The sequence below is a fragment of the Eleutherodactylus coqui genome, chromosome 4 (genome assembly GCF_035609145.1).
Source record: "Eleutherodactylus coqui strain aEleCoq1 chromosome 4, aEleCoq1.hap1, whole genome shotgun sequence".
NCBI lineage: Eukaryota > Metazoa > Chordata > Amphibia > Anura > Eleutherodactylidae > Eleutherodactylus > Eleutherodactylus coqui.
In genome coordinates, this window is record NC_089840.1 from 157,024,459 (window position 1) to 157,046,307 (window position 21,849).

The window sequence follows — 21,849 nt, forward strand, 5'->3', positions numbered from 1 at the left end:
CTGGCCTTTCACTTCTCTTCCCATATTGTTTTAGTTATGTTCTTATGGTAGTGGGGCTGGCGGTATTATGGTAGTTAAGTTTTTGTGGTAGGGGGGGGGGGGGGGGGGCGGTATTATAGTAGTTATGTTCTTATGGTAAAGGGGCCGGCACTATATAAGCTCTGTGGAATATGATGGCGCTATATAAATAAATATGATGGTATTATAGTAGTTCTAGTGCTAACGGGTCGGCGGTATTATTGTAGTTTATGTTCTTGTGGCAGTAGGGCCGACTGTATTATACTGTTTCCCTGAAAATAAGACCGGGTCTTATATAAATTTTTGCTCCAAAAGAGGCTCTGTCCAGGTACTTCCCACTGCCTTCCAGAGCTCCAGTGCAGATCCCGCAGTCCTCAGCTGCCCACACTCAGTCACTTCCTGGTTATGGGATTCATAAATAGTAGTTCAGTTCTTATGGTAGTGTGGCCAACTGTATTATACTAGTTATGTTCTTGTGGTAGAAAAGCCGGCGGTATTATAGTGTTTATGTTCTTGGGTAGCGGAGCCGGTGGTATTATAGTGGTTATGTTCTTGTGGTAGTGGGGCCGACGGTATTATAGTAATGTTCTTGTGGTAGTGGGGCTGGCGTTGTTATAGTAGGTGTAGTCTTGTGGCAGCCGAGCCGACGGTATTATAGTAGGCATGTTCTTGTGGCAGCAGGGCCGATGATATTATAGTAGTCCATGTTCTTTTGGTAGCGTAGCCGGCAGTATTATAGTAGTTATATTTTTAGGCTAGAGATGTGCTTGCGTTAGGTGAATTTTAAGTTTGCTAGGAATGTTTAGGTTTTGGCTTGAGCTGCTTTTTCGCAAATGCAAGCTATTCATTTACTTAACCCCTTAACGACCAGCCCATAGTGTTTTCACGTCCTGCCCAAGTGGGCTTTATTCTCTGAGGACGTAAAAACATGCGTTTTTGGACGAGACAGCTCCATGCTGTCGGTGCCCGCAGGTAGCCGACAGCATGGAGCTGTCATCCTGGGCTGCGGGCAGTCCCCACCGGCATTGCGATCGGCGCTATCAAATGGATAGCGCTGATCGCAATAAAGTGAGAAAAAAAAAGTTAGATTCAGCTGCCCTGATGGATCAAATCTATCAGGGCAGCTGAAAGTACTCACCTGGCTTCCCTGATGTCTGCCGCGGAGACAATTTGCCGCTATCCAAACGAAAGTTTTTAAAAAAAGTAAAAATAAAGTTAATTTCACCTCCCCTCATGAATCGGATCCATAAGGGGAGGTGAAAATACTCACCCCCGGTCCTCAGCGGCTTCCCGGTCTTCCGGGACCTGAGTCCCCTTCTGCGCATGCCAGGAGCAGAGGGATGTCCCTGCAGAGATGATCACTGTTATCCAATGGATAGCAGTGATCATTTAAAGTAAAGTGTAAAAAAAAAAAAAAGTAATTTAAAAAAAGTGTAAAAAAAAAAAAAATTTAAGTAAAAAAAAAAGTTTAAAACGCTTACATTTCATCTCCCCTCACGGATGAAATTAGGTATCTAAGGCCCCCGGATTTATCCGCGGACCTTACCACAGCTTCTGCGCACGCGGCCGTCGCCAAAGCGGCAGACGCATGCGCAAAAGCCGTGGATTGCCAGGATAACTTAAAATCTCCCTGCTCTTAGCTACAAAACTTAGCCAAGAGCCTGGAAATTTCACGGGGGGGCCGCGGTGAGCGGTTCCTGATCACGTGTTCGCCGTTATCCAATGGATAATGGCGATCACGTAAAAGTAAAAAAAAAAAAAGTTAGTTTCATCTCCCCTCACCGATGCGATCAGTGAGATGAGATGAAACTTTTTACCGGAGGCTCTGTATTTGCACACCGAGGCGCTCTTCCTCCGTGAACTTTCCCGGATTCTGCACATGCGACCGCCGGCAAAATGCCGGACACATGCGCAGGAGTCGGGGAGCCCAGGAAACTTAAAACCTCCTTGCTCTCGGCGACCGTTGGTCGCCGAGAGCCTGGGGCAGTGACGGGTGGCCTCGTTGAGTGGTCCCCGGTCACGTGATAAAAAGGTAGCGATCTACCTTAGGTCGGTCTCAGATGACTGGATAGGAATTACGGATTCCGCATGCGTCTGATCCGCGGTAATACACAGATCAATCGCATTGGATTACACTATTCCGCTCACATTAGTGGGTTGGAATTGCGTAATCCACTCGCAAAAAAGAGAACGCAGCAGGTTCTATTTTACCGCGGATATCCGCAGCATAGAGCCTATTGTGCTCCATAGTCGTGGATATACCCGCTGCCCATATGCAACTACCTTGTATATGGGCTGCGGGAAATACAAAAAAAAAAAATTTGTACTGCGAATGACTGCCTGTGTGAGTATGCAGTTATGCGCAGTACATTACGCGGCCGTACGCAGGGTCACAGCCGGGCTCACAGATGGGATCCGCTGCGGGTCTCCGCAAGCGGATTCCGCCTACGGCTGCGTGAGCCCAGCGTTATTCAGACCGCTACCAGTAATACGTATTTTACAAGAAGCCCCGGGAACGCTTACCTTCCTGCAGTTCCTTTAGCATCTTGTTGAGCGTCTTCTGTGTGAGACCTCCGAAAGCTTGCGAAGACTCACAGAGCGCCACTTTTTACGCAACATACCCGCCACTGAGGTCAAGAAATGACCTCCAAAAAGCATGAGAGGAGGGGGGATACCCGGTTTTATTGCCCCATGGGCCCATTCCAACCAGCCTCCGTAATTACCCCTGTCTTCCGAAATACCACACAGTTCACATTATTACTTTTATCTAAGATTTGCGAACTCCGAAAAGGGCGCAGAGTGAGGGGGCGGGGGGGGATTTTTTGGGAGTCAATTTTTATTCCGTACAAATAAGCAATGGGGCCTGGAATTTATTCAGTTGTGCCCTGAAATTCAACGGGTGTTCCCTCCTGTTTTTAAATTTAAAAAATTGCCAAAAAAATTGAAAATCGTTACTTTTTCCTTCTTCTTTGCTTAGATTCATTCAAATACTGTGGGGTCAAAATACGCAGCACACCCCTAGATGAATTCTTTAAGGGGTCTAGTATTCAAAATGGGGTCATTTGAGAGGGTTCTCACTTATAGAGCCGCTCAATGGCTCTATAAGTGGGCAATGGGGCCTGGAATTTATTCAGTTGTGCCCTGAAATCCAACGCATATTCCTTTCATTGTAGCCCTAGCCATGTGTCCTGTAAGTCCATTAGGGCCACAATGGGTATGTTTCTGAACACGGGACAAACGGGTATTCATTTTGGGGTGAAAGTCTTCATTTATACATGAACTAAAAAACCTGTTTTTAAATTGACGCAATAGCCCAAAAAATGAAAATCGTAATTTTTCTTACTGCTTTGCTTAGATCTATTCAAAAATTGTAGGGTTAAAATACACAGTACACCCCTAGATAAATTCGTTAAGGGGTCTAGTTTTCAAAATGGGGTCATTTGTGGGGTTCTCTATGGTTTTGGCCGCTCACGAACTCTACAGGGGCCTAAAAGGACTTCAAATCTATGTTCTGAAAGCCACCGATTACGCCTTTCATTTTGGGCCCCGTCGTGCATGCGGACATAAGATTAGGGCCACAATGGGTATGTTTCTGAAAACAGTATAAACAGGTGTATCCATTTTAGGGTGCAAGTCTTCCTTCATATGTGTGCTGTACAAAAAAAGCTGTTTTTAAAATGACAGAATTGCCAAAATAACGAAAATCCTAATTTTTTCCTTTTGCTTGGCTTGAATTCATTCAAAAACTGTGGGGTCAAAATATGCAGTACACCCCTAGATAAATTCCTTAAGGGGTCTAGTTTTCAAAATGGGGTCATTTGTGGGGGCTTTCTATGGTTTTGGGCGCTCAAGAACTCTACATGTGTGCTATGGGGCCTAAAAGGACTTCAAGCAAAATTTCGGTTTTAAAAGACACTGACTACTCCTTTCATTTTGGGCCCCGTTGTGGACTCAGATATAACATTAGGGCCACACTGGGTATATTTCTGAACACGGGAGAAACAGGGGTATCCATTTTGGGGTGTAAATCCTCATTTTCATGTAAACTATAGGAAAAATATGTCAGATTTGCAAAAATATGACATTTTACTTTTTCCCCTCTAAATTGAATTAATTCCTGAAAAAAAACTGTGGGGTCAAAATACTCATGACACCCCTCAGTGAATACATTAAGGGGTGTAGTTTTTAAAATGGGGTCATTTGTGGGGGTATCTATTATTCTGACACATGAGCCTTTCCAATCTTGGTTTGGTGTAGGAAAACAAGGTGTTCCTCAAAATGCTAAAAAGTAATGTTAAATTTGTAAGTCTCCTAAATGGTTAAGAAAAAAAAGTTTTTCCAATGTGCGCCCAAAATAAAGTTAACAGGTGGAAATATATATCTTAGCAAAAATTTCTATATTATGTTTGCACATATTTAAGATATTGCAGTTGGAAATGTGAAAAAATGACGATTTTTTTTCAAAATGTTCCCAATTTTGGCGCTTTTAATAAATAAACACAAATTCTATCGGTCTATTTTTTCCGCCTAAATGAAGTACAACATGTGGCAAAAAAACAATGTCAGAATCGCTTGGATATGCAAAACCTTTCTGGTGTTTTTCCATGTTAAAGTGACACATTTCAGATTTGCAAAATTTGGCCTGTTCATTAAGGCGCAAACAGGCTTGGTCACTAAGGGGTTAAGAATTTTCAGATGTCTATTTTATAGTGGAAACTTTGTCAATATTCCATGTTATAATCTGTACAAAATATGACTTTGGTTGCAGGTCGAATTTGTGCATATGTTGAATGCTACAATGTGTGCTACCACGCGGGCCATCTGTGCAATTTTGGAGAATTATCAAACTAGCGAAGGAATTATTGTACCTGAAAAACTACAGGAGTTCATGCCTCCCGGTCAGTATGAGAGATGGTTATCCTTGTTTGTTGCTTTTAATACGCAAGCGTTTCAATGTCTTTTTTCCCACCTTCTGTGAGATTTCCTACATGACAAAGTATTTCCAGTTTCTTGGATTATTTAAACGGCAGTTTGTATTGTGAGTTTCAACTTCCATACAAGTGCTGAAATATCATAGGGCAGATCTCAAACAAGGTGGGTTTAAGGGTGGTTTTACTTTTTTCCTCAAAAAAAAAAAAGCCAGCAGTAGATCCACCGGGAAGGAGAAGCGACGGTCCTCCCTCTATATTTACCATTACTTTTTAATCTACAGCTGTATTTGGCTCCAAAAACCCCATCAGAAACTGATATAAAAACATTATGGTCTAATACTCGAGGTGGAATTTCACTGCAGATTTGGGTGCGGATTCCACTATGAAATCAGCATCATTTTACATTCTACTAAATGCTATGCGATCCATATTGTAAAAAAAAATTGGTTATTTCTTGAAGCCACGCATCCACTGATTCATACAGATTTCTTTCCCATTGGGGCTCACTGCATATGCAGATCTGCAGTAAAAGCTGCAGCACAGCCTCTGAGTTCTGCTGTGGATTGAGCTGTCACATCTATGGCCGCCTGCACACGAGCGGAAATCCCGCCGCGGGATTTCCCGCGGGATTTCCGCTGCTGAAAGTTTGCATACGAGTGCATTAAAATACGCACTCCTATGCAGACGGCCGCGGTTTGGCCGCGCGAAATCTCGCGCGGCAAACAAACCGCGGCATGTCCTAATTTTCTGCGGGGCACGCACTCACCCGGCCGCCGGCTCCGGTCTGCGCATGCGCCGGCTGCGCGGCAGCCGGCACATGAAAGAGCCGGGGCCGCCAGGCGCGGGTGAGTACGCGCTTGTCCCTGCAGGCGCTCGGGTCGGATCGCGCGGCGAGAATTCTCGCTGCCGGATCCGACCCGCTCGTCTGCAGGCGGCCTATGTCAGAAAAATTTGCTGTAGATCTGACAGTATTTAACCCATGTGAACAAGGCCCAAGTTTGATATTTGTACATAGATTATAGAGATAATTATAAAGATATATATTAAAAAACAACTATGCATATAATGTGCAATGTGATCTGTGCAATGATGACTGTGCTTGCAGGAGAAGGAGGTGAGTTTGGACCATGTCCTGCTTGTGACCATAAGATGACTATTGAAAAGGGATCTCTGCTGAAAAGTGTCAGCCTATCATTAGGCTTAGTGACCAGACTGAAGACCTAGAGAATTATGTTATACTTATAGACAAGTATAACATAAAGACTTGATCTAAAGAGTAGGTCATTTACTGTTGTCATTTTGTGTTAAGTGATCTTACAGAAAGACTTAATGAGAACCTGTTACTATCACAGATCTATTAAAAATAAGGACATCGATATGTTAATTTAATGTATCTATATCAGTGGGTACAACTATGCATGTCCGAGTGGGGCTGAAAAGAAACCCCTTTGATGTTTTATGATTGTGTTGATCCCTCTTTTAAAGGGGTTTTATGGTCCAAAACTTCTTAAGACCAATCCTATGGATAGGTAATCAGTAGCAGATTGGTGAGGGCATTAAACCCCGCACTTGGCTAACCATTGGGATGACTTTGTTTTAGGGAAGGCGTTGTCTTCAGGAAGCTGGTCTTTAGAAGGGGGGTCACTCTGGTACAGGAGTGCCAGTACTGTGGACCCAGACAGCTTTTGAAAGGAGTTATTCTTTCATGAGAGGGCTCTTCAAGCATTTTTACGTTTTACTGATTTTACCATATTGTCATTGGACAGTATCATTTCAATTCCTTCTCTACGTTCACCCAATTAATTTTTGCATCATTTTGAATAACAAAGTATGTTATTACCTGTTTATTCTATACTTCCATTTCCCCTCAGGACTGAAAGAAATGATCAGATTTGTAAAGCCAGCTCCAATTGATGAGGAAGCCATAAAGAGACAAAAGAAACCACAAGGAGGCAAAAAGAGTCAAAATTCTGGTTTAGAATCCCAGATGCAGAATATGGATGTGAACAATGCTTCGTAAATCATCCGTTCTTATGAATAATCCAACTGGTTAATTGCTGCTCAACATCAAACCATTATTAAATTATTAGCAGTTGCAATTCCATTATAATTAACTGTTACTGGTTTTCAAATTGAACATACAAATGTGTGTATTTTTCATTTGGAGAAACAAAGTGTGTAATACTGACTGCTTTGGCAGAAGCCAGCCTGATAAAATTCGTTATTACAAATCTGAATGTATCAATGTGTGTCTATTCATTGTGTTTCTCTTGTTGCACAAAAGAAAAAAGTTTGGTACGGTGTTAGCTAGTAGAGCAAAATGTGATTGTTCCCAGCAAGAGAAACCAAGTAATCTTGTAGATAGGATACAACTCACAGAAAGAGGCCAAATACAAGATATATACTACAGGAAATGCTCAATCTCCATTTGAAAAGGCACAGACCTGGTATTTTTAAGTGCAGATCACTCACACTATAACAGGAGGAGCACAGAAATAAATACTTAGTCCACTGATAAGGGATGTGAAAGTTTTATAGTTTTTAAATTGATGTTAGAGGATCACCAGGCCAGCATGTTACCTCTGCTATACATTTCTCATATTCTCCACTGATGCCAAAAGCATTCCGTTTTTGAGAGCATTAAGGATAGTTATAAACTTGTACTCTAAAATTCTTCTGTGACGTAAGGATTTGAAATTGCCTTTAACCCCTTCCCGCTCCATGACGTAGCGGTACGTCATGGAGCGGCGGGGTATGTATGAAGAGAGGTTGCGTGGCAACCTCTCTTCATACAGTGCGGGTGTCAGCTGACACCCGCGGGCAATAGCCACTATTGGCCGTTCAGCCGATCGTGGCTATTAACCATTTAAATAGATTCTGTTCTTAAAATTTGGATGCTAATTATTTTGTGCTTAGAATTGAATAATCGAGTTCGGACCCATTGGCTTTTCCTATTTATGACATAATCAATGCTCGTGCTAAATTTCAAATTTCTATTACAGCAAGAAGTGAGAGAATTAGATTTCGTACGTAAAATGTGGACGCTAATTCTTTTGCGCTTAGAATTGAACAATCAAGTTGGGACCCATTATCTTTCCTATGTATGACATAATCAATGCCCGTGCCAAATTTGAAGTTTTAAGACATCGGGAAGTGAATTAGATTATGTACGTAAAATTTGGACGCTCATTCTTTTGCGCATAGAATTGAATAATCGAGTTGGGACCCGCTAACTTTTCCTATTTATGACAATTTGGCTCACTCCAAATTTCAAGTTTCTATGACACCCGGAAGTGAGAAAATTAGATTCTGTACGTAAAATTTGGACGCTAATTCTTTTGCGCTAGATTTTAATAATTGAGTTGGGACCCATTAGTGTTTCCTACTTATGACATAATCTATGCTTGTGCCAAATTTAACGTTTCTATGACACTGGAAAGTGAGAGAATTAGATTCCGTACGTAAAATTTGGACACTAGTTCTTTTGCGCATAGAATTGAATAATCGAGTTGGGACCCATTACCTTTTCCTATTTATGACATAATGCTCGTGCCAAATTTTTTATTTTTTTTTGTCTCAAAGTATTTTATTAAGTTTTCAATTTTAACAGTAAGATATAAGATATATTCTGAAATATCCCCACGCAGGGGGTCTTATATGGGTGCCTGCACACGAACGGAATTTCCAGCGCGTTATTTTAGGCACATTATCTGCCCCAGACTGCAGCCAATATACTCCTATGAAGATCCGCAGTTGTCCCCAGACGGACGGATTTGTATCGCGTTTTTTCACGCGCGTGAAAAAATCTGCGACCTGTTCTAATTTGGGTCGGATTCTGCGCGTGAAGCCTCCAATACAAGTGAATGGCCGCCTGCAGACGAGCGGAAATCCCGCCGTGGGATTTCCCGCGGGATTTCCGCCGCTGAAAGTCTGCATAGGAGTGCATTACAATACGCACTCCTATGCAGACGGCCGCGGTTTGGCCGCGCGAAATCTCGCGCGGCAAACAAACCGCGGCATGTTCTAATTTTCTGCGGGGCACGCACTCACCTGGCCGCCGGCTCCGGTCTGCGCATGCGCCGGCTGCGCGGCAGCCGGCACATGAAAGAGCCGGGGCCGCCAGGCGCGGGTGAGTACGCGCTCGTCCCTGCAGGCTCTCGGGTCGGATCGCGCGGCGAGATTTCTCGCTGCCGGATCCGACCCGCTCGTCTGCAGGCGGCCAATGGGTGCGTTTTTTCACGCAGTACATCCACAGTGCAGCTGCAGATGGAGTCACTGGTTGCTATGACTACAGGAAGTAGGCATGGTAGGAGGCGTCCCAACACACAGCAGAGCTTCACAGGCAAATTTGTAGAGGGAGATAGGTAGTATTTCTTGCCAATGCAGGATGTAAGAACGCAAAATCTGTAGTAATGAATTCCTCTTGTGAATTTTTTTGCAGTGACTGAAATAAAGTCACGCTGGAGAAGCCCCCGAAAAAAGTTACATGGATCAACCATGCCCACAAAGACATCTGCTCACCGGGTGAAAGCATGTTGCCAGAATAATTTAATGGCACTCGCACAAGCAAGAGGGTCAAAACGGAGTCTGGGTGTTGGTTTTTAAGCTGTTTTCCAAGGAATGGGCAGTTCTTTAGGGGTTGGGTTTACAATAAGGGGTGGCTGCTGGTTTTTCTGCGCGTTTTTTCCCGCAACACATCCGCGTATATCCGCGCGTGATTTTTCACGCATCCGCAAGCACATTTAGGTACCATACGCGCGTGAAAATTCGCTAGCGGAATCCGGAACGCTCGTGTGCAGGCGGCCTATAACAAGTTTGTGATCAAAATGTTAAACTTTTTTTTTTTTTGAGAATAATTGTGAGTTCTCTGGTACATAGCAAGTTTACATGTATTTGAAAATGACATAACATTTGTTAAACAAAATGAACATTTGTGAGTCCACACTGGCTGATCGTGTTTGTGAATTTGTTTTGTTTGTGAGGTCTCTTCCCCCCCCCCTTCCATCCCTTCCCCCTCTCGCTTATTATACCTTATGTTGCAGTATGTCTTTAACCTTTTACTTAAGTACGTACCCCTGTTCTTGAGATAGGAAGAGAGACCAACCAAATTTTTTGCCAGGGCATTTGTTCTCTGTGGAGTTGTTGTTGTGGTTTTTTTTAAGGTTACCTTTGACCTTAGGCTGTGGGGTTATTCCTTTCTTGCTTTTCTTCCTTTTATGCACTAAGGGGTCTGGCCAGGCCTGGAATTTCCAGGTATTCCGCCCAGGGTCTCCAGGTCTTTAAAAATAGTTCCATGTTATCTTCTCTCATGGCTGTTAATTTCTCGTAGAGCATCATTCTTGATACCCTAGCGGTTATTGGTTCCAGAGAGAGAGTGGGTTTCATCCATTGGGATGCAATATAGATTCTCGTTGCCATACATATCTGTTGAGAGAGTTTATGTTGTTGGTTGTTATAGCCTAAAGGCTTGTCAGCTAGTAGACAGACAGATGCCACCGGGTGGAACACCTTGTCCAGAACCCCTGAAACAAGTCTGGATACTTCTTTCCATAGCCTGGCCACTCGTGGGCAGGTCCACCAGATGTGGGTTATCGTGCCCGGGCTGTTACATCCCCTAAAGCAATTCGGGGAGGTCGAAGGGGAATATTTATGTTTTATTATAGGTACTATAAATGATCTGTGTAGGATTTTAATTGACGATTCTGCAAGGGTTACTTGGGGACTACCTTCTGTGATAGAAGTGCAGCAGTGATGCCAACGTGGTAGCGACAGGGAGATGCCAAGATCTGTTTCCCAGCGTAGCATGTAGGGTAGTTTCGTTTCCCTAATTGGCTTGTTCATGTTAGAGTATAGTTGCGATATTATGCCTGGTTGGAGTGGGGCCCATAGACATGTTCCTTCGAATGGCGTAGGGACCAGTGGGGGATCTGTGGGATCTATTAGGGAGCGGAGGAAACTATAGATTTGTTTCAGTTCAAGCCAAAGGTGGTCTGGGATATTGTTTTTCAGTCAGTTGTTGAGGGGAGAGAAGCTTACCCCAGGACATAAACCGGTGGATTGACGTGAGGTGGTTGGTTTTCCACCATTGGTAGTTTTCTTCTCGTAAGCTTAAAGGAAGGGCTTGATTAGGGATGATTGGTAGTAGCGGAGACGTTTTTGAAATCAGGGCGTACTTAAATCTATTTCTTCTCCATATTAGGAATTGGTGATGAGTTAGTGGGGCCAGCTGACGTATATTGGTGGCTTTCCATTTTCTGTCCCAGAAGATATTCTTTAGTGTTACTGGGGCCAGGAGGGCGGTTTCTATATCTACCCATAGAGGCCTTTTGTTCCCTGCGGATATGGCTGGAATTTGTGCTAGTTGAGCCGCTATATAGTATTTTTTTTAAATTGGGTACGGATAGGCCTCCGAGGGTCTTGTGGTAATGCATTATTTTTTGCTTTATTCTGGGTTTTTTGTTTTTCCAGATGAAATGGAAGATGGAGTTTTGCATCTCCTGAAGGTCTCTTGCGGGGATTTCTATCGGGAGGCATCTGAATGGATAAAGTAGGCGGGGTAGAATGTTCATTTTTATTGAGTTGATGCGTCCTATCCAAGAGATGGCGTGCTGTGTCCAGTTTTTCAGTTCAGCTTTTAATGAGGCGAATAGAGGTGGGTAGTTCCATTTGTATAGATTGTCTAAGTTGTGGGTGAGTTTGATGCCTAGGTATGTGATGTAGTGTGGGCAAGCTTTGAATACAAAATTTAATTCTATCAATTTCTGGGCATGGGCAGGTATATTGTGAAAAAGGGCTTCTGTTTTTTCCATATTAACTACCAATCCAGATACCTCCGCAAAAGAGTCCAGGGTTTTTATTAGATTGGGTAAGGAGGTTAGTGGTTTCGTTATGGTGAGGAGGATATCATCTGCGAAAAGGCTGACCTTGTATTCTCTATTTTTTTACTGATAGGCCTGATATGTTCGGGTTATTTCTAATGAGTTGAGCTAGGGGCTCCATCGCCAGGGCGAATAGCGCTGGGGACAGGGGGCAGCCCTGCCGGGTTCCTCTTTGTACCGATATTTTGTTTTCTATCGATGTTGGGAGTTTTAGCTCTGCTGAGGGGGTCGAGTATAGTGTACGCAGGGCTGTGATGAAGTTACCGTGGATGCCTACTTTACCTAGTACTTGAAATAGGTATTCCCACGAGAGGCTGTCAAAGGCCTTCTCAATATCTAGGGCCAGGATTAGCAATGGAGTTTTGTTGGCGGTGTGTATGAGATTTAGGACTTTCCTGATGTTGTCTGGGGCTTGTCGGGAAGGGATGAAACCTACTTGATCCTTGTGTGTCAGGGACGGGAGATAATTGTTTAGCCGTTTTGCTAGGATGCTGGTCAGCATCTTATAATCTATATTCAAAAGGGAGAATGGTCTGTAATTTTTGGGGGAGGTGTGATCTTTATTTGGTTTGGGGATGATCGTTATGTGTGCTTTTAGAAATTCGTCAGGGGTCGGTTTGCCTAATAAGATGTTATAGAAGCGTGTTAGGAGCGGTGTAAGGAGTGTGCAAAATTTTTTGTAGTACAGAGCTGTTAGTCCATCTGGGCCTGGTGCTTTTCCTGGCTTTAGGAGTTTGATAGTTTCTTCTACTTCCTCCATTGAGATGTGTTGGCCTAAGTTTTCGTTTTGATGTTCTGCGAGTCTTGGCAGTTGTATATTTCTTAGAAAGTCCTGGGGGGCCGAAGGGGTTCTTTGAGGCTTGTATTTGTATAGCTTATTGTAGAAATCTAGGAATGTATGTGCTATTTTATCTGGATTTGAGGTGCATGTCCCCTTGTTTGTTCTGATGGAGTGGACAGAATTGTTTTTTTTTCTTTTGCTCTTAAGCGTGCCGCTAGTAATTTATCGGGTTTGTTAGCTAACTTAAAGTAGATTGATTGTGTCCATTGCAAGGCTCTTTCCGCCTGGGATGTATAGAGGAGGTCAATTTGGAGTTTAGTGTCTCGTATGTTTTTGATCAGAGCTATACTGGGGCGTTGTTGGTTAGCCACTTCTAATAGTGCCAGACGCCTCTCCAAGGCTTCCAAAGCTTGTGATTTTTCTTTTTTTTAATAGAGGCGATTTTAGATATTTGTCCTCTCATAAAGGCTTTGTGTGCCAGCCAGATCCACACCGGTTGAGATGCTTCATTATCGTTGAATGTCATGAATTCGTTAAGTTTTTCTGAGATTTGGGCATGGGTTATAGGATCTTTTAATAGGGATTCATTGAGCCTCCATCTTCTGGTATTAGGTTGGGGGGTTGAGTTTATGAATTGCGTGAGGACGATGTCATGGTCTGACCATGCGCAGGGGATGTGTCTGGCTTGTGCTAGGGAAGGTAGGAGGTGAGTTGATACTAATGTCCAGTCGATACGTGAGTATGATTTATGTGGCGCTGAGAAGAAAGTATAGCCTTTGTTCACACCGTGGGTCTCTCTCCAACTGTTCGCTAGTGCTAAGTCTTTTAGTGTAGAGGTTATTGTGGCCCTTTGGGGAAGGCTGATTTTGTCTTGACTGTGGGAGGAACGGTCCAAGGTCGGTGATAGAACCATGTTGAAGTCCCCCATCCAATAGATTGAGGCTTGAGGTAGTGCTTTGATTTTTCTAGAGATATGCATAAATAATTTGTAGGGGTTATCGACTGGGGCGTATGAATTCCCTATGATTACCTTTTGCTTGTGCAGTATACCTTGTAGGATGATATATCTTCCAGATGCATCTAGCTCTACTTTGTCAATTGTTATGGGAAATGAATTGTGTAGGAGGATTACAACTCCCTGGTGTTTTGTTGTTGTTACCGAGGAGTAGAAGCAAGAATATTGGGGGTGGAGGTATCTGGGGGCTGAAGAGGACGTAAAGTGAGTTTCTTGGAGGCAGATAATGTCAGGTCTGTTTTTAATGTACTGCATAAACGCTTTTTTCCTTTTAAGTGGGGAGTTGAATCCTTTGACATTGTGTGATATTATGGTGGCTATTGTGGTGTGGAGGGGGGGTGGGCTGAGCTTGCTTAGTATTTTGTTGTGTCTCTTGGGGGCTCACATAGTGATGTGTGGTGTGTGAACACAGTGTGGAATCACGTTTCTGCATAGTAAGTAACATAGAATACAGTGTAACAGGGAACAGATTAGTGACCGAAATTGGGTTCCAAAACCCAAGGAGTCCCAAACTGGGCTTCCCTCTTAACATTTGGAGGGGAGCATCCATAGTCTGGAAGGGAGAGGGCGTCAAGTAACTCCGCCCCGTCCCAGTGCTAAGTCACATTATAGAGTTAACAGAAGTGAATGAACCTATAACTTTAGTTCGTTGAACTTAAACGAACTGAACAGCCCGAGGGCTCTATATTCTGTCTAGTTCGGTGCCCGTCCGAGCGGCCCCCAGAGCATTTTGGTGCTATGTATGCCCTATTTAATTCTCTGGCGGTCTCATACGTGTGTTTGGGGTGCTACTGGGTCCCCTTCGGACACGCACCGACAGGCAGACAGGCTTTTACTATATGTTATAACTTGTAGAACAATGGTCTGCCGACGACACACCCGTGAGCGGAGAAAGGAATGTCCATATGCATATATATATATATATATATATATATATATATATATATATATATATATAGGACAGTCTGAGCATTTAAGTGGTCGTCTATTTGTGGTGGTTCTTTTTCCGGGGGTCAAACAGATAATGGGTGGGCCCCCAGACGTCCCCGGTCCCCTGTTGGGGGGGGGGGGCCCAGGAGGTCTCAAGCCCACTCAGTCATTTGTAATAAAACATAGATGATACATATCTGTTTCAGGCATTCAGGTTTCGGTTTTCGGTTGGTGTCGCTCTTCGGTGTGAGGTCCCCGCCGTGGTCCAGGAGCGAGTTGGTCTTTGTGGTCTGGTCATTTCGCTTTCGAGGGCGATGCGTTCCTCTTCCAGTATTCGCTTTCCTTCTTCCAGGGATCTGATAGAGTAGGAACTTTGATTGATGCGGACCAGTAATGCAAAGGGAAAGTTCCAGCGATATCTGATATTCGCCTGTTGTAAGGCTAGAGTAATTGGTTTTAGGGCTGGTCGTTTGGCTAGAGTGGATGGGGCGATATCTGCAAAGATTTGGACTGACGTGGGGACTCCGGGGAGTGAGTCCAAGTTGCGTGCTGCTGCGAGCAGTTGGTCTCGCATCTCGGGATAGTGTAGTTTGAGTACTGTGTCTCTTGGGAGGTCCGAGTTGATCGGTTTGGAGAGGACGTGGAGAGGACGCGGTGTATTCTATCCATACGGAAAGATTCGTGAGCTATTTGGGGGAGAAGAGCGGAGAATAGGTTGCGGCTTCTTTTAAGTTGGTAATTGATTCCGGGAAGCCTCGGATGCGAATGTTGGCTCTTCTGCTCTGGTTTTCAAGGTCCTTGCATTTGAGTTCAAGGGCTTCCACTCTTTCCGCATAATCGTCCCATCTCGTTCTCTCATGGTCTAGGGCGTCTATGTCGTCCGTTTTCTGTTCGAGATCGTTGGTGCGCTGCCCTAAATCTTTAATTTGTTTGGAGATGTCGTGTACTGCCGTTTGTAGTTCTTCTCGGAACAGTTTTTTGATGTGGTTGAGGAGTGCGGTTTCTGAGGCTGAGTGGTCTGGGGTTTGCGAGGTGCTGGTTGAGTCGTTGTTCTGACTTGCGGTGAGTAGGTTCTCAGGGCTCTGGTTAGGTGCTGATTGCTTCATTTGGGTCAGTGGAGCGAACTGGTTGCTTGAAAATAGCTCCGGCAATGTACACTGAGATGTGGTTTGTCCTTTGCTCTGTCTGCTGATCCTCCTTGACATATTATATCTTTATTGTTGATTGTTCAGTTCGGTGGTGTGCTGTTCTTCTGTCCTATTTTACTGGGATGGAGCTAGAGCGCAGCTCATGGAAGGGCCGTGGCCATTCCACTGGCTACGTATGAACCCGTATTTATGTGGGGGGGAGGGGTACCCGGCCGCGGGTGCTTCTGTGCGTTTTTTCAGTCGCAGTTAGATCTGTACGTACAGGTTGGTCAGGTACATGTAAGTAGATGTTGCTGGCGTTGCACTGCTTGCGCTCGGTTCTGAGTTGCAGTGTGGGAGCAAGGTTCTGGTTGCTTTCTTTCCCTGTTGCTGCCTCTGATGAGCTTGTTATATGTATGGGCTTTTGTCTGCTTGCGATAATGTATATTGCTGCTTGCAGGGGGGGTTCAGAGCTCAGTTGCTGCAAGTGTGGTTTTCATCCACTAGGTGGTGCTGTTTTGCAATAATCTGTAGCCAGGAGTATGCCCTGGCTAATTAGCATATTATATTAGGAGCTGCAGAAAGACAACGGTGGGGGTTTTGCTCCTGCTCTTTTCTTTAACTTATATGGGGGTGCTGGCCCCGGTTCCCCTTCTGTCTGCACTTTTTATATTGCTGGTGGGGAAGTTTGTGACCTTGTTGGTCTGCAGCAAGTTGGCAGTTTATTAGCTTGGGGGAGGAAAGATGGCCGCCGCTCCACACAAGGACGGGATCTGTGCTCTAGTCCTCCGCTGTGCCTGCTTGTTATGCTGCCCCTGAAGATTCTGCTCAACTGGAAGCGGCAACCCCGGTGAGTCTTTTCTGCTGTGCTGTGGATCGGCAATGTGAGGTGGAGGGCCCCTGCACTGCACTAGGGGAGGAGGGGGGGGGAGGGAACTACCTTGCGCTGCTCTCCTCTGCTGCAGGCTCCGGCTAGTTTTCACTTGTGGTACCCCTCGGGGGTCTCCGTTTTCCGTTTCTGCCTGGTCAGATCAATCCGTGAGTGTGCGTTGCAGTCTCCAGTGTTCTTTTGAGGCGGCCCTCTGATGTTGTTCGCGGCCGGCCTTAACTTCCGGTCGGCTGCGTCTGCAAATCTAGCCCGGGGATGCGCCTTGTCCTGTAGGCCGCGGTTTTGCGGTGTCAGAGGCCCGCGAAGGGTCTCGTTCCACAGCTCTGAGTCCGGTGTAGCCCGTGGGACTGTTTTCGGACCTGTGGGAGCCCTTGTATCTGATCAAAGTCCGTTTTTTTATGTTGCACGGCCAGGAGCTTTGGGTGCTGCTTCTGGTCCCGCCGCTGGCTAGCCACACGCCCCCCGCTTGTGCCAAATTTTAAGTTTCTATGACATTGGGAAGTGAGAGATTTAGATTATGTACGTAAAATTTCTACGCTAATTCTTTTGCGCTAGAATTGAATAATTGAGTTGGGACCCCTTTACTTTTCCTACTTATGACATAATCTATGCTCTTACCAAATTTCACTTTCTACGACATCGGGAAGTTGGAGAATTAGTGGCGAGTCAGTCAGTGAATCAATGAGGGCTTTCTGCTTTAAATATATATAGACTAGCTTACCCGTCCCGCGTTGCTGCGAAGACAGACATACATTCGTTTTTATATATCTAGATAACACCCAATCACAGCGCAGCTTTCATGTTACATCAGCAGTAAGAGAAATAACAACCAATCACAGCGCAACTTTTATTCTGCCTCAGCAGTATAAAAAATAGCATCCAATTACAGTGCAGCATTGATTTTACCCTTAGCGGTATAATATATAGCAACCAATCACAGCACAGCTTTCATGTTGCCTTAGCATTCTCAATATCCAGCAATTGTCTTGCGAAACATTCAGAGGGTGCATCATTTTGTAGTTGAACACGCTTGCTCATAATGGCTTTTGCTTTCGTGCTTGAGAGGGAAATGAAACTATCTTTGTCTGGGGGGCATAACTATCTACAATGCTCGCACGCGCGCCACCTATCGTAGGATAGTTGTACTATGCCAGTAATCTTCCCAGGAGTGTACTCAACAACTTCCCAAAGTTTCATGGCGATTGTCTGTTATGCATTACTACACCATTCATCCAGACAGACAGACATACATTCATTTTTATATATATAGATGACATCAGAAAGTGAGAGAATTAGATTCCGTACGTAAAATTTGGATGCTAATTCTTTTGCGCTTTAGAATTGAATAATCGAGTTGTGAGCCATTAACTTTTCCTATCTATGACATAATCAATGCTCGTGCCAAATTTCATGTTTCTACGATATCGGGAAGTGAGAGAATTAGTGGCAATGATGGAAATCGAACCATCTATGTGTGGGGGGCGTAACTGTCGACTATGCTCACACGCGTGCCATTTATCATAGGATATGCTCACACGCGTGCCATTTATCATAGGATAGATGTACTATGCCAGTAATCTTCCCAGGAGTGCACTCAACTTCCCAAAGTTTCATGGCGATTGGATGAATGGTGTAGTAATGCATAAAGGATAAATAGACAGACATACATTCATATATATATAATATGTATGTATGTTATATATATATATATATATCATATATGAGATATATATGATATATAGATATATCTATATATCATATATGATATATAGAATGCTAACAGAAAAAACCTTAATAGCTGCGCTACACCATTAACCCTTTGCATAAAATGGGAATAAGCTTCTAGAAGCCTCCGTTCATAGCAAGCTGATTTTTATTCCCCAAAATACCATATACATGAACAATAAAAGCAACGCGTTTCAGCATCAACTGATGCCTTTATCAAGCTCAGAATAATGCTATTACATCACACATATAAATACATAAACAACATACCTTAATCCCATGCCCCAAGGAGATGCATCTGACTTCATTCCCGCACCATGCTGAACGCCGATCGAGCGCATGTGTGCAGGAGGCGGGGTTCCCTGAAGCTCTGCCACGTCATCTGGCAGATTCTCCGGTGTACGTGCGTTCCACCCTGGGTAGCACGCTACGTACCCCGTCATCACTATCACGTGGGGGGCGTGATTTGCAAGAGCTCATCACGCCCCAGCTATGAGTTAGCGCCGTTATGCGGAATGCTTATACTTACTAAACAGGATATCGGGCGCACGGTTCAAAACCCCCCTTGGTGGATCGCAGTACAGAAATTTTTTGTAATTAAACCAATACCGATGTCCACACATTGTACAAAATAACCGGACATATGCTTTACCTATAACACACCTCAGCTTGCTATGAACGGAGGCTTCTAGAAGCTTATTCCCATTTTATGCAAAGGGTTAATGGTGTAGCGCAGCTATTAAGGTTTTTTCTGTTAGCATTCTATTTTTTTCCCCATCTGTTGCACGTTGGGGTACTTTTTAAGCTGCTGCTCTCCAGAAGAGCTTGGATGACTACTAAATACACTTTTATAAGCTTTTCTGGATAAGACAGAAGACCCTCTGGTAAAGAAACATTTGAAAGGCGAACTTGGATTCCTGGTGCAGGCGGAACACAAAAACTTTTTGTTGCTCCGCCTGACACCCGGTAAGTAGAATCCTCTACGATTGCTATATTTTTTTCTCCATGGCTATGGCGCTTTCCCTAATTTGCATTTCATATATGATATATATATATATATAGATATATATAGATATAGATATATGATATATATAGATTAGAGATGAGCGAGCACCAAAATGCTCGGGTGCTCGTTACTCGAGTCGAACTTTCAGTGATGCTCGAGAGTTTGTTTCGAGTAACGAGGGGCTACATGTTGGGCTGCATCTCAAGTTCCCAGGTCCCACTATTAAGCCACAATAGCGGCAAGAGTGGGCCCCCCCTCCCACCCCTCCCAACAATTTTTACTTCTGAAAAGCCCTCATTAGCAATGCATACCTTAGCTAAGCACCACACTACCTCCAACAAAGCACAATCACTGCCTGCATGACACTCTGCTGCCACTTCTCCTGGGTTACATGCTGCCCAATCCCCCCCCGCACGACCCAGTGTCCAGCTGTCCCTGCGCTGAGCCAATCAGAGGCAGCCCTCACTCACCCATTCATGAATGGGTGTGAGTGAGGGCTGCCTCTGATTGGTCAGGCTGTGACCAATCCGAGGCAGCTTATTCAGCAGGCGGGGATTTTAAATCCTCGGCAGCTGAATACTACTCACAGCTGTTCAGAGCAGTTCAGGGAAACTGCAGCCTGCCGCGCTGAACTCCGTCTGCCGGGACCAGGTGAGTATATATATATTTTTTTATTTTTACACATTTCTGGATGAATTGCAGAGAAGGGCTTATATATTTAAGCCCTTCCCGGCAATTCATCCCGCAATCGCCGGCAGCCCATTGCTTTCAATGGAGCCGGCTGTATTGCCGGCTCCATTGAATTCAATGGTCAGTGCTCGTTTAATCGAGACGAGTACCGCATGGTGCTTGTCTCGAGTAACGAGCATCTCGAGCACCCTAATACTCGAACGAGCATCAAGCTCGTACGAGTATGCTCGCTCATCTCTAATATAGATATATGATATATAGATATATGATATAAGATAGATTGATAGATATAGATGATAGATAGATATACTTGATAGATATATAGATATAGATATATATATTGATAGATTGATATATATATATATATTTTGATATATAGAGATTGATAGAGATATTTTGATATATAGAGATAGAGATATTTTGATATATATATATGACATCGGGAAGTGAGAGAATTACATTCCGTACGTAAAATGTGGACACTAATTCTTTTGCGCTTAGAATTGAATAATCGAGTTGGGACCCATTAGCTTTTCCTATTTATGACATAATCAATGCTCGTGCCAAATTTCAAGTTTCTATGACATTGGGAAGTGAGAAAATTAGATTCCGTACGTACAATTTTGACGCTACTGCTTTGGCGCTTAGAAATAAATTATCAAGTTGGGACCCATTAACTTTTCCTATTTATGACATAATCAATGCTCGTGCCAAATTTCAAGTTTCTATGAAATTGGGAAGTGAGAGAATAAGATTCTGTGCGTAAAATTTAGACGCTAATTTTTTGCGCTTAGAATTGAATAATCGAGTAGGGACCCATTAACTTTTTCTAAGCGCAAAAAATTAGCGTCCAAATTTTACGCACGGAATCTAATTCTCTCACTTCCTGATGTCGTAGATAGAGATGAGCGAACGTACTCGTCCGAGCTTGATACTCGTTCGAGTATTAGCGTGTTCGAGATGCTCGTTATTCGAAACGAGCACCACGCGATGTTCGAGTTACTTTCACTTTCATCTCTGAGACAGCGCGCTTTTCTGGCCAATAGAAAGGCAGGGAAGGCATTACAACTTCCCCCTGCGACGTTCAAGCCCTATACCACCCCCCTGCCGTGAGTGGCTGGCGAGATCAAGTGTCACCCAAGTATATAAATCGGCCCCTCCCGCGGCTCGCCACAGATGCATTCTGACATTGTTCAGGGAAAGTGCTGTCTTGCTGGAGTTGCTATAGGGAGAATGTTAGGAGTTATTTTAGGCATCAAAAACCCCAACGGTCCTTCTTAGGGCCACATCTGACCGTGTGCAGTACTGTTGAGGCTGCTTTTTGCAGTGTTGCACTTTTTTTTATTTTTTGTATATCGGCCGTGCAGAGCATTGCGTCCTGCAGTAATTTTACATAGTCCAGGGCCAGTAGTGGTGAGGCAGGGACAGAAGACAAATACAGTCTATATAGGCAGTGGGCTTTTCCAAAAAAAATTTGGGAAAAAAAATCTATTTGGGCTGCCTGTGACCATCCTGAGTGTACTGCGTCTCTGCTGAGGGTAGTTGTCCTAATTCATACGCAGCCAGCTAAGTGTTACAGCAGGCTTGCGCAAAATTCTTTCCTGGCTCTGCTGTGCGTTCCGTAAGCGAAGTCAGCCTCCAACCACAGGCCAATAAGCGGCACATTTAATTACAGCGTTCTGTTTCTGCACTACTGGTAATACACCATGCTGAAGGGTAGGGGTAGGCCTGGAGGACGCGGAGGTCCAAGTGAGGGTGTGGACACAGGCCGAGCTCCTGGTCCAGGTGTATCGCAGCCGACTACTGCGGGATTAGGAGAGAGGCACGTTTCTGGGGTCCCCAGATTCATCTCACAATTA

The 21,849-nt window shown here is 44.2% G+C and overlaps 1 protein-coding gene and 1 long non-coding RNA gene across 2 annotated transcripts in view; both read left to right on the forward strand.

Moving 5' to 3' along the window:
• Positions 1 to 7,186, forward strand: part of SARS1 (seryl-tRNA synthetase 1) — a 117,638-nt gene extending 110,452 nt beyond the window's left edge. Inside the window, exons 10-11 of the mRNA XM_066600332.1 lie at positions 4,787 to 4,916; positions 6,821 to 7,186. Of these exons, the coding sequence (XP_066456429.1) occupies positions 4,787 to 4,916; positions 6,821 to 6,969 (279 nt within the window). The 3' untranslated portion in view covers positions 6,970 to 7,186. The remainder of the gene's footprint in view (positions 1 to 4,786; positions 4,917 to 6,820) is intronic.
• A 9,092-nt stretch (positions 7,187 to 16,278) lies between these two features.
• LOC136624775 (uncharacterized) overlaps positions 16,279 to 21,849 on the forward strand; it is a 39,078-nt gene continuing 33,507 nt past the window's right edge. Inside the window, exon 1 of the long non-coding RNA XR_010792424.1 lies at positions 16,279 to 16,530. This is a non-coding gene — a long non-coding RNA (uncharacterized lncRNA). The remainder of the gene's footprint in view (positions 16,531 to 21,849) is intronic.